General features: G+C 28.1%; 2 protein-coding genes across 14 annotated transcripts; one reads left to right on the forward strand and one right to left on the reverse strand.

Moving 5' to 3' along the window:
- Positions 1-98: 98 nt before the first annotated feature.
- Positions 99-11,096, forward strand: RpS9 (ribosomal protein S9). Of its 10 annotated transcripts, none has more exons than XM_076623394.1 (11): positions 99-1,079; positions 1,184-1,432; positions 1,513-1,719; positions 1,793-1,954; positions 2,039-2,220; positions 2,300-2,388; positions 2,449-2,535; positions 2,673-3,125; positions 4,632-4,702; positions 7,332-7,461; positions 9,301-9,443. In XM_076623394.1, the coding sequence occupies exons 1-7, from the start codon at positions 975-977 to the stop codon at positions 2,520-2,522; spliced, it is 1,068 nt and encodes a 355-aa protein (XP_076479509.1). In that variant the 5' UTR covers positions 99-974; the 3' UTR covers positions 2,523-2,535; positions 2,673-3,125; positions 4,632-4,702; positions 7,332-7,461; positions 9,301-9,443. The 10 variants fall into 10 exon arrangements, with proteins under 10 accessions (XP_076479509.1, XP_076479507.1, XP_076479508.1 ...); XM_076623392.1 differs by having other exon boundaries at positions 100-1,079; positions 2,605-3,125; XM_076623393.1 differs by having other exon boundaries at positions 102-1,079; positions 2,449-2,559.
- Positions 3,763-8,878, reverse strand: LOC117155104 (mitochondrial glycine transporter). 4 transcript variants are annotated; one of them, XM_076623398.1, is made up of 8 exons: positions 8,627-8,878; positions 8,052-8,145; positions 6,584-6,702; positions 6,420-6,504; positions 6,172-6,351; positions 5,821-5,992; positions 5,485-5,744; positions 3,763-5,408 (listed from the first exon to the last, which is right to left on the reverse strand). In XM_076623398.1, the coding sequence occupies exons 2-8, from the start codon at positions 8,103-8,105 to the stop codon at positions 5,382-5,384; spliced, it is 897 nt and encodes a 298-aa protein (XP_076479513.1). In that variant the 5' UTR covers positions 8,106-8,145; positions 8,627-8,878; the 3' UTR covers positions 3,763-5,381. The 4 variants fall into 4 exon arrangements, with proteins under 4 accessions (XP_076479513.1, XP_033186577.1, XP_076479515.1 ...); XM_033330686.2 differs by having other exon boundaries at positions 8,052-8,206; XM_076623400.1 differs by lacking the exon at positions 8,627-8,878 and adding an exon at positions 7,874-7,901.
- Positions 11,097-11,605: the final 509 nt, after the last annotated feature.

Here is an 11,605-nt window from a genome sequence, read left to right on the forward strand (position 1 = left end):
AGAAAAATGATAATAAACTTAGATGTATATATATATATATATATATATATATATATATATATATATGTATTATTATATGTATATATTATGTATTATTATATATATATATATTACATTATATATATATACAGGGTGGTTGGTAACTGGTGGTACGAGCAGAAAGGGGGTGATTCTACGTTAAAAAAGAAGTCGAAAATATAGAATAAAAATTTTTCGTTTGAGGCTTTGTTTTCGAGAAAATTGACTTTGAATTTTCGCTCGGTACACGTGCAGTACGTTATAACGGATCTCATTGTAGATCGTTGTCTCGATGGAAAAATTTAAAAAAACAAATTTAAAAAAGAAATTTTTATTCTATATTTTCGACTTCTTTTTTCGCGTAGAATCACCCCCTTTCCGCTTGTACCACCAGTTACCAACCACCCTGTATATATATCATACTGTTAAAAAGAGACATTGATGTTTCATATTATATCAAGTAGTAACAAAGATTGTCAGAACGTCATAGCGCAACTTATGTTGCGCTTTATTGTATAGAGTTTCTTTTTTAATTTTTCAGGATACTTGCAATAAATAAATAAAGAACAAACAGCTGAAGGAAATATAAAACAAGTTAGGATTTGTTTAATATACATTGTTTATTGAATTGAACGAGTGGAAATTTGGATTTTCTCTTGTTCGCTTTCACATATGTATATACTTTCTGTAAGTTTCGCCATATTGTTTGCTACACTACCGCCTTCTAAAGTAAAAAGGAGTTCGGGGTTAGAATCAAAGTATTAACACTTCGTTTGATTCACTTAATGTCCCTGTGTGTTTTTCTTGTTCGAGTGACTTTACACAGTTCCATCATTTATTAAATCCTACTCGTAAAGCGCGAACAAACTACGTAGGTTTCATAGTGTTTACATAAAAATTATCGGTATATTTTCGTATACCATTAATAACCGACATTCAATCAAGAATTTTGGAACATGGCTGCTGCTGCTGCTGCTGCTCTGCTCGACGAGCTTATGGGAAGGAATAGAAATGTTCTTCCCAATGAAAAACCCAAAGAACTTAATTGGGAAGATCCTGAGGTAAGTACTCGAAAATGTTGATATTTCAACATAGTTATTTGAAAAGTTGGAGTTTTGAAGTATTGATATTTCGTCATAATTTTCATTCTTATTTTTCATTACAGTTTTGTAAATTGTATTTAGTTAAATTTTGCCCTCATGATTTATTCGTTAATACGAGAGCTGATTTGGGTGCGTGTTCTCGAGTACATGATGACGAAGCTAGAGAGTTATTCGAAAAAGCTCCTTACTCGTATCGAAAACAACAATACGAGGATGAATTTATTAGATTTTGTCAAAGCATGTTGAATGAAGTTGAAAGAAAAATAATAAAGGGAAAACAACGATTAGCCCTTATTGGAAGAACAGAAGCGGTAAATTAATTTTAAAGATTCATTTTGTAGAGTGCCCTGTGTTTGTAATGATAAAAATCTATAAATTATTATTTATTTAGCCTACCTTGACACCAGCACAAACTCAAAGAAATGAAGAACAAATTGCACTTTTAACTGAAAAAATCAATAAACTAGTAGAAGAAGCAGAGCAAAGTGGAATACAAGGCAATGTGGAACAGGCTCAAGGCCTAATGAGACTATGCGATCAATTAAAAGAAGAACGCGAAACGTTAAGAAAGTCTAATGATAATAGTCATTACAATCAGGTAAATATTATAATACATTGTATAAAGTATCATAATAAAGAACAGTAAAAGCTAAAAATTTCGTTTATCTTAGACTGCTGAATTAGCTGCTGCACAAGAAAAACAGATGGAGGTATGTGATGTATGTGGTGCATTTCTTATTGTTGGTGATGCTCAACAACGAATTGATGATCACCTAATGGGTAAACAACATGTTGGCTATGCTAGGTTAAAGAGCGCACTTCAAGAAATTATGGTAACTCATAACTTTTAAGAAATATATTTTGTATACATTCTCTGATAGCTTGAAATGATAATTACTATAAAAATAACTTTGTAGAGTAAACGTGAAAAAGCCAGAGATGAAAAGGAGCAAAGGAGGGAAGAGGATAGAAAACAAAGAGCACGTGCAAATGAAGAACTTGATAGGCGAAGAAGAGATGATAGGGATAGGGATAGAGAAAGAGATAAACGTCGTAGGCGTGATGATGATAAAGGCAGACATGACTCAGGCAGTCACAGGTATCATAGCTATTCACATGTTAATTTATTACATTAAATTATTAAGGTATGATAATTTCATATTGCTAATTATGTGCAGAAATTCAGGACACAGAAGTAGAAGCAGATCAAGAGACAAACATGACAGACATCGAGATGATGATCACCGACGTCATGCTCGAGATAAAGGTAAATAAATAATGCACCATAGCAAAATTTGAACTATTCAAAAATCCGTTTAACTTTCAGGAAGTCGTGATCATCGAAGCTCGAGTCATCACAACCGGCGTCGCCATCGATCTAGAAGTCGAAGTCACAAGTAACTACTCTTGATTGGTTAGTGAGTGAGAAGTAAGCCAGGTATGCACTAAACAATATATCATACTCGTCTCAATTACTGTACAGGTTCTTTACCAGGTGAGTTTCATTAGATGCACATAATATATACATGATAATTATCTGTAATTTTGAAGAATGGCATAGTCACAGCGAGCCAGTCTCTGGTCCTGCCTATTAATCGGAGAAACACTTGTACTAAATTTCATATGGACCTGTTTGTACAGCGTTTAATTTTCAAAGTGACGAGCTTGCTCTATGTAACGTATTACTGAAAAACGGTGCATCGAGGTAATGTCGAGCAAGGAATAGTAAAAGTTGTTCCCATATGAAAGGTATTTTTATCATGTAGTACTATAGATATTGTCTACAGAGCAAGATAGGAGAAGGTATACCTATGCTTGCTTTGATCGGTATAATGTCTTCATAGGGTAAATCAATTATATAACTTCAACAACTGCATAGCTTTTTTGTCGAAAAGAAATTAGTGGTTTAGTGGAGGAAACAGTGCCTACTTCCGTAGACCTGCCACAACAGTGCCCTGTGTGACTGTGACTATACAATCCTAGCTTCTACTACGCATTTCTGAGGTATTTATATCGGAATGATAATACCAAACATGTCCTTTTATTAGGAAAATTAGACGTTTTCAAAATGGTGATCTTTATTTTGGAGCAATATTTGAGTGCTTAAAGTTATGATAACAAACTCCTGCTCTTACTTTCCTTATACCCTGATTGTAATTTATTGGAGCATATTCAATTTGAAATCAAACAATTATTAATTAGTCAGGGAAAATTTCTGCTATGTACTCAAAGGAACAAGTTTAATCATTATGTTTAAGATAATAAAGCCATAATTTTTTGAAATAATAAAAGATTCATATGTATAGTCCAAAAATATAAAATACGCATATTTAACAGCCATGTGGCTATAATTGATTAATCGATAAATAAGTCCAGATTATAACTTGGTATATAGTTGTATCGTCATCTTTTGAACTCTACTTGTAAAAGTTCGAGAAACATGTATCATATATGATGCATATTCTTCCCTTTGCATGCATTTTTTTCTCCATTATTTTTAGTTCTGAGAGACAGGACATGGCGAAGCTCAGTCAAATTTTCTTAGCAGAAAGTCGTAATTGTTATAGTATCACGGTACAGCGATTTGAAGGTTGATGACAGGTCATGTGGAATGTATCTTATGGTGCTCCGAGGACATCCCCTTTAATCATATCTTGTCTTATTCTTTTATCGTGTCCTTCATTTCGGCTTATAGAAAACTCATACTTTGTGCGCGTACTACATTTGTGTAATTCATATGTAATTCATATTGACTCATGATAAATCATTCACGCATTTAATAATATACTTCCTGGACCACATAGATTAAAAAAAAATAGAAAGAAAGAAAGAGAAATGGAAGAAACAAAGTATTAAAATAATGGCTCTAAATAAAGGATCGTCTTGTATTGTTACATTGGGATGAAAGGAGTCTTACATGATAAAAGATCCCAATTGTTTCTAATTAAAATTTGTTATCCATCATGATAGGTTTTCATTCCACTCTCATTTCATTTTTATACTGTCATACATCTGATAAATAATTTTATATTGAAGGAAAATTACTAGAAATAAATTTATTAAAACATTATTTCAGCACAGACCTACTCACATGAAAAAGGAGTGAATTTATTAAATAGTATTAAATTTTTATATTAATAAGTATCTTCTAAAAAGGTTAATAATATTTGTTATATAACTTTTGTAATGATAATTAATGTCACTTTTTCGTCTATAAGTTTATCAATACATCAATTATTTTTATTTAAATTTTGTATAATGTATTTGAAAACTTATTCTGTTTATTTCCAATGTCACAAGCAAAGATGATCAGTTTTAATTATGTAATCTGCTTCCTCACACATGTAGCCGACAGAAGTATGATAATTTTTTAAATGTCATGTATTAGGACAAGGTTAACAAATAATATATAAATACGTTATCCTGTGCTATTTGGTAACGACCAAAATTAATATGAGAGAAAAAGATAATAGGATCATAATTTCTAAAAGCTGTGTTGTCTATTTTCAGACAGGAGACATGCCATGGGAATATAACCATTACAACAGGCTCACTTGCACACTGCTTAATATAATATTAAGGTAAAGATTTTGCATAATCTAAAAATTCCAATCATGAATTTTATACACTTGCGTTTAAGTTGATATTTGTCGTGTCGCATACTCTTCAAGCTAATTACGAAAAATCAAAATTCTAAAAATTTAGTAATTAATTACTATTGTCAACATTATAATTTAAAAATTAAAAGCAGATTTATTAGTAATCTATTCGTATCTGATGCAAATGTTACTTTAGGCTACATATAAAAAAAGATATGAAGGTAAATTGTCTATAATTTAAATTGTAATACCTTTAAGATTGTTAATTAAATTTAATAAAACAGTACTACAATGAAAGTATCAGGTTATTTTGGAAAACATGCAAACATTAAAATAGGCAGGAATATAAGCAAAGTAACAGATACTGTACAATTTTTAACATTAAATTATAAAATTTATTAAATAAAAATATATACAGGAATAACACATTATTGAGCGATAGGATATTCTACCTGAATACTGTACATAGTAGTGATATTTGCTATAATACAATTGTCCGCTAGAATCAAATTATCTTTGTACAAAACTAAAATACTGTATATCAAGTGTAAATATTTATATTGGCTGAATGACTTTGGTTCCATCATGCGTAAATTATTGACTTTCTTTAAATTTGATGTCAACAAACACCAACAAATTATATTATTAAATAGAAACAATTTTATTTAAGCCCTATAAAATTTGTAACCTAAAAATAATATATTATTTAATTCGTATGATTTGTCTTGATAATAAAAAAGTGAAAGATTTACAAATTTTGCTACCTCTTCGTATACGGTCCAAGCCATTGCAGTCACTAATGTCCTTCTCAACATTCGTGGAACAATGCCTTTAAAATATCCTAATACACCATATCTTTTATAAATCCTAAAAGCTGCATTACGAACGTCTTTAAATTCATTGGGATATAATTGCATTTTTGTCTTGATTACATCAGCAGGTTGTGTTACAATGGAAGCAAATATTCCTGCTAGTATTCCACAACTAAAATGAATCGGAGCTGACGACTTGGCATAGGGCAAATCTAAAAAGAAATATTAAAAAGATATAATCATATCGTGGATAAATTAGTTTCTAATTTTATTTTGATAAAAATTTACCTGCTTCCGTAAAAATACTTTTTAATTGAGTATAAAACGTGAGATAAATGCCACTATAAGGAGCATCTCTTAATAACGTTGGTATTAACCCTCTTGAAAGACCTCTTACTCCTTCCTGCTTGTAAATTAATCTTAATGCTTCTGCTATGCTATTATATTTATAAACTTCACTCTATGAAAACAATATCAATATTAAATTTTATGATTTCATGTAACTGGTATTAACTGGAATATTCTGGATTATTAATATCAATATTTTTATGTCTAATCATTAAATTTTACTTTCTGCATATTTTTCTTTCTATAGTGTATATATTAAAATATAAATATATTTGTAATAATTACACCTACTTCAAAACGTGTTTTTACTACTGTTATTGGAATTAATAAAACTCCAGACATAGACCTTGCAGTAATACCTAATAGCAAAGCTTCTGTAGATGTGAGTGGATCTTCTAGATGCAATGTGTGCTTTAACCAATGTAATGTTGAAAAATACAATCCAACACCAGGTACAACCCTAGTAATGGTCTGAAAATTTTGTTTAATCAGTAACATTTCTTAAGTCTGTTAAATCTAATAATTGCAAAAATTCTTACTGGAGTTATACCCTTCCAGAGTCCAAACACATTTTCATTTTTGATTATATGAATTACTATGCCTAAAGTACCACTTTTTGGAGTACTAGTACAAGAATAAGCAAATTAAATAATTTTGTATAAATTAATTTAAAAAATGAAACATTATATTATTTTACACTTACTCAAGATGCATATTTACTTTGCTTTGGAGTCTGGTTTTAACAAGATCCAATGGTTGAAATAAAATAGTTGAAAATGTACCAGATAGTGATCCCACAAGAAAAGACTTCAAAACAGGATACTAAAAGAGATATATATAAAAATTTTAATTTTGAAAATGCATTGGAATAAATGATATATTTCTAATTAAATATTTGAGATACTGTGCAAATCTATCTCTATTTATATAATTTAGAAAAATTATATTGAAGATGCGATACAATAGAGTAGTAGATATTAATACATCTCATATGATAACTGTGATTGTAATACACATATGACCTATTATCTTGCATGAGTTTACTCACGTGAGTTATAAACTTCTTTTGAAAGGTCAATATAATTATTATCTATACATACATTACAAGATGATCTCTTTTCATTTTTTTTTTTTTAATATTTCTTAATTATTTTTTTTAATTGTAAACTATATCTAAAAATAATATGCTGCAGTCTAGATCTATAGACTATGAAAAGATACTTCCTATAAAAAGAATTTATAATATTCAATTCACACAATGTTTGGTACAGATATAAAATTTCTAAATGATGATTAATACATGGCCTGCTTTTATGTCTTACTAAATATTAAAATTTTATTTTGAATATCTTTGAATATTATCAAAATTATAAATCTACTTTTTATAATTGTATAACAGTTACATTTTTATGATAGTCGTAGAATAGATAATTTTTTATTTTCTTTTTCAGCTTATACTTGTATATTTGGGACATCAAACTCGCAAATTCATAATGCAAATGAACACATGAGATACTAAATGGTGGATACTGCTCCACATAAATCATCTCCCATCCAGTACACCTCTTTTTCTAATTAGAGGTATTTTTTATTCAAATATATTAGTACTTTCTTTTTTTATTCAATGTATAGAATAATCTTTATCAAAAAAGGTATAATATATAATATAATATATTTAATAATTAAATAAATAAATTTTATTTAATATATATTTAAACACTAATCATTCCAATATTCTTTTATATTTACATAATATTAAGCATAAAATATTTTATCTAATTTTATTAAAAGATAACTGTTCATATATATACAAACAAAGAAGATACTAAATAAAATTTTTTAAACCCAACAGTAGCTTCAAGTATAACAACGTTTTCCCTTATCAATTTTTGGGATTTTTGTCACTACAATCAATAAAAATTTTATTAATTAAATTTCTTAGAAATTATTTAAAAGAGAAGTTATTGTAAAATGATAAGATTCCAATACTTACAGTTCCAAAAGCTTCCATGATATAAAATCTATCAGAAGTTTAAAAATGAAAAGATTTTAAATTGCAATAAAGTGAACTAGTTCTTGATATAAGACAAAACTGAACAAAAATGTTTTCTTAATGCTTCCTTTACTGTTACAAAGATACTGAGCATGTTGAAAACGTGACTCTTACTTACATCTTCTTTTATCTTTGTCTCACCATGTTCTGGGTCAATAGAATAACCCTGCATATCGACACATGCTCCAGTAAAAAAATCCAAGAATATCAAACTAAAACGTGATTTAAACGTGACTTAATATGAAACGTGACTTATTTCAGTATGTATTTAATCTGAAGATATAAGAATTACAAAATATGTTATTTGTTATATACATTGATTTTAATATCATATGATTTCACACTCTTTACATAAAAAAAACTAAAAATTTCAAAATAATTTAAAAAAAGATAATGATAAAAAGATAAAAAGAATGATTTAAAAATATATACTCTAGTGCAATGACTTTACAAAATTAAGATGACTATCTATTTTAAATAATTTATTGTTCATGTACCATAATATTTCATGATAAAAATAGTGACATATGTATGTATTTGTAGCTGATTAAAGAATTTATAAGTATTAAGTAAAGATTTAGGCATAAAAAAAGAATTTGTTTAGGTTAGAATTAAAAAATTTAAAGATGAAATGCTGATATTTTATAAAATTAAATAGAGCACTTAATTATTCATTTTAAAAATATACCGTACATTTATCGTTACTATATACTGTAAATATAATTATATCATTACTACTGAATGTACTTCGTAATAACTGCACATTTGAAAACAGATAGGTCAGCAGTAATGTAGAATATAAAGTTCTATAAAATTATCGCGAAACCGATAAAAAATTCATTCTTATCAAAGGACTTATTATTTTGAAATAAATTTGTTTGCGATATTGTCGTGGATTTGTTCGTAATTGCATGTGGTCAATGACGTATGTATTGTTTGTTTTAAACTTACATTTCACAACTAAAAAATAACGAAAACAGTTCATTGGTAAATATTTTGTAAGATGTATTTCTCGATATAATAGCGTACAAAAAAATACATGGGATACATGTTTATCATGTTAAACATTGAGACAAGTTATACAAATATAATTAATATATCAAATTTATTATATGAAAAAAACTATCAAATTATAATTAAAAAATATTTAAAAATATTCAGCATTAAAGCGTATTTTTTATTAATACTTTTATTTAAATAAAAATTAATCTTTCTAAAATGAACAAAGTATTTTTTATTCTAAATATGACAGTATGAATAATATAGGCTGGTGTATTATTATTAGAATTATAAATTCTTTTAATTTATATTAAATCTTAATAGTACATACAATATTATTATGTATCGTATAATAAAATATTTCTTAGAAAGCCCGCTACTTGAAACGAACTGGATTTCCTGTTTGTGCGCTGTGTTCGCTTCAGAATTATAATTTGCAGTAGGATGTCGGCCATTTCTACTTCGTATACAGCGTGGTGTGGTCGTTATTCTTACGCAGTCGAGTAAGGTATGCTATTTACTTAGAAGTCTTTTAAAATTTAATTTCTTTCAGTAATAATAACAATTTCTAATATTATCAATATCTAATGTATTTTAAACTATATTAGGTTGAGTTTAAATATCTCTTCGAATTGATTGTTTCTTAACGTTCTTTACACACGTGGTTCGAATAAATTTTATTTTCGTTATCTTATATAGAAGCATAATTTTACAATATTACAATAAATTTATTCATTTAAATATTACATATATTTATGAAATAAAAGAAAATATTTTTTATTAAATATATATTAGGTAACGACTATACAAAATGGTTAACGGACGGATACCCTCAGTTTTTTCAAAAACTTATGTTACTCCAAGGAGACCTTATGAGAAGGCTCGTTTAGATCAAGAATTACGAATTATTGGTGAATATGGTCTTCGTAACAAGCGTGAAGTATGGAGAGTTAAATACACACTAGCAAATATTCGAAAAGCTGCTCGTGAGCTTCTTACTTTGGAAGAAAAGGATCCTAAACGTTTGTTCGAAGGTACTACATAAATTCTTACTAATATCTTTCATTCAATAAACTTTTTACTAGATTTATATGATGAATTACTTTCTGACACCTCTTGTCTGATCATTTTGATGTTATTTATTTATTTCTACTGATGAAATCATGCATTTAATGTTTTCTTTGTATACTTTAATTTTTATTTATTAAAGTACGTAATTATCAGGAAATGCTCTTTTGCGTCGTTTGGTAAGAATTGGAGTGCTAGATGAAAGCCGTATGAAACTTGATTATGTTCTTGGCTTGAAAATCGAAGATTTCTTAGAAAGACGACTTCAAACTCAAGTATTCAAATTGGGACTTGCTAAATCTATTCATCATGCCCGTGTGCTTATTCGTCAACGTCATATTAGGTAAATTTCATTAAATAGAATACTTCATATGCCTTAAAAAATGGGCAAGAAATATCTGATTATACACAGATTGTTTCTAATCTTTAAGGCAATAGTAAATTCCAGATTAATCACCAAATAAGGAGTAAATACTTGTTTGGTTTCATAGCTGGAGATAATTTTTAGTTTCTTCTAAGAATGAAACGTGAGAGTAATAGTCTTTTGGCTACTGCAGGTATTCAAACATTCCTGATTGTCCAATGAAAACAATAGAAAAAATGTGATTTTAAATATTGGCTGGGTAGCTATGATACTCGAGAACATGCAGCACTGTGTATTAATATTTTCTTTCAGGCAGGCCACTTGAGTGTTAGGAAACTAGCACTTAACGTCTGTCGCGTACTTACGGATACGTATTCGCGTTAAAAATATATAATTGGTATATTCTTTATATGTTAAATAGAGTCAAATTAATATCTTAAATTATTAAAGATACAAATTATTGGGAAGTAGAAATACGAAACATAACATGTATTCCTATTCCAGAGTGCGCAAACAAGTGGTGAACATTCCATCTTTCATTGTGAGATTGGATTCACAGAAGCACATTGACTTCTCACTAAAATCTCCATTTGGTGGTGGTAGACCTGGTCGTGTCAAGAGGAAGAACTTGCGTAAGGGAAGCGGAGGAGCTGCTCCAGAGGAAGAAGAAGATTAAATCATTTGTTTTGTAATACTTTTAATAAATAAAAGTATTCCTTAAATTTTCAATAATTTCTTAAGTTCTGATTTTTATTTAAGTTCCTACTTCTTTGAGTAATATAAGCTTAGTGTTTAAAAGAACAATATTATCGGCAGAAAATTGTAAGATATTAATAGGAAAATACAGAATTAGTGGGAAAATTATTAAATTCCTACATAATATGGATGAAGAAATAAATAACTTTATGTATTAATATCGTCTAATATATCATTTCAACAATGAAAATCAGTTAAATATTCATGTTTGGTTAATAATTTACAATTAGTACATTTCTATAATTTTATTAATGAACTAAACCATGTACATGTATAATTCTTATCCTATGATTACAAAAATGAATAATCTTATATTAAGTTTAATTGAAGGAAAAATATTTCATTTATTTTCATTTAAACTTATTTTTAAATAAACATATTGAAATAAAACAATCCTGTAAAAAATGTTAGTTTTCAATGTATGCTGCGAGGAAAAAATAAGTTGAATCTGAAATAAGAAGTCCTTGATCAAGAATTTTTATTAG

This window comes from Bombus vancouverensis, chromosome 12 (genome assembly GCF_051014615.1).
Source record: "Bombus vancouverensis nearcticus chromosome 12, iyBomVanc1_principal, whole genome shotgun sequence".
NCBI classification, from domain to species: domain Eukaryota; kingdom Metazoa; phylum Arthropoda; class Insecta; order Hymenoptera; family Apidae; genus Bombus; species Bombus vancouverensis.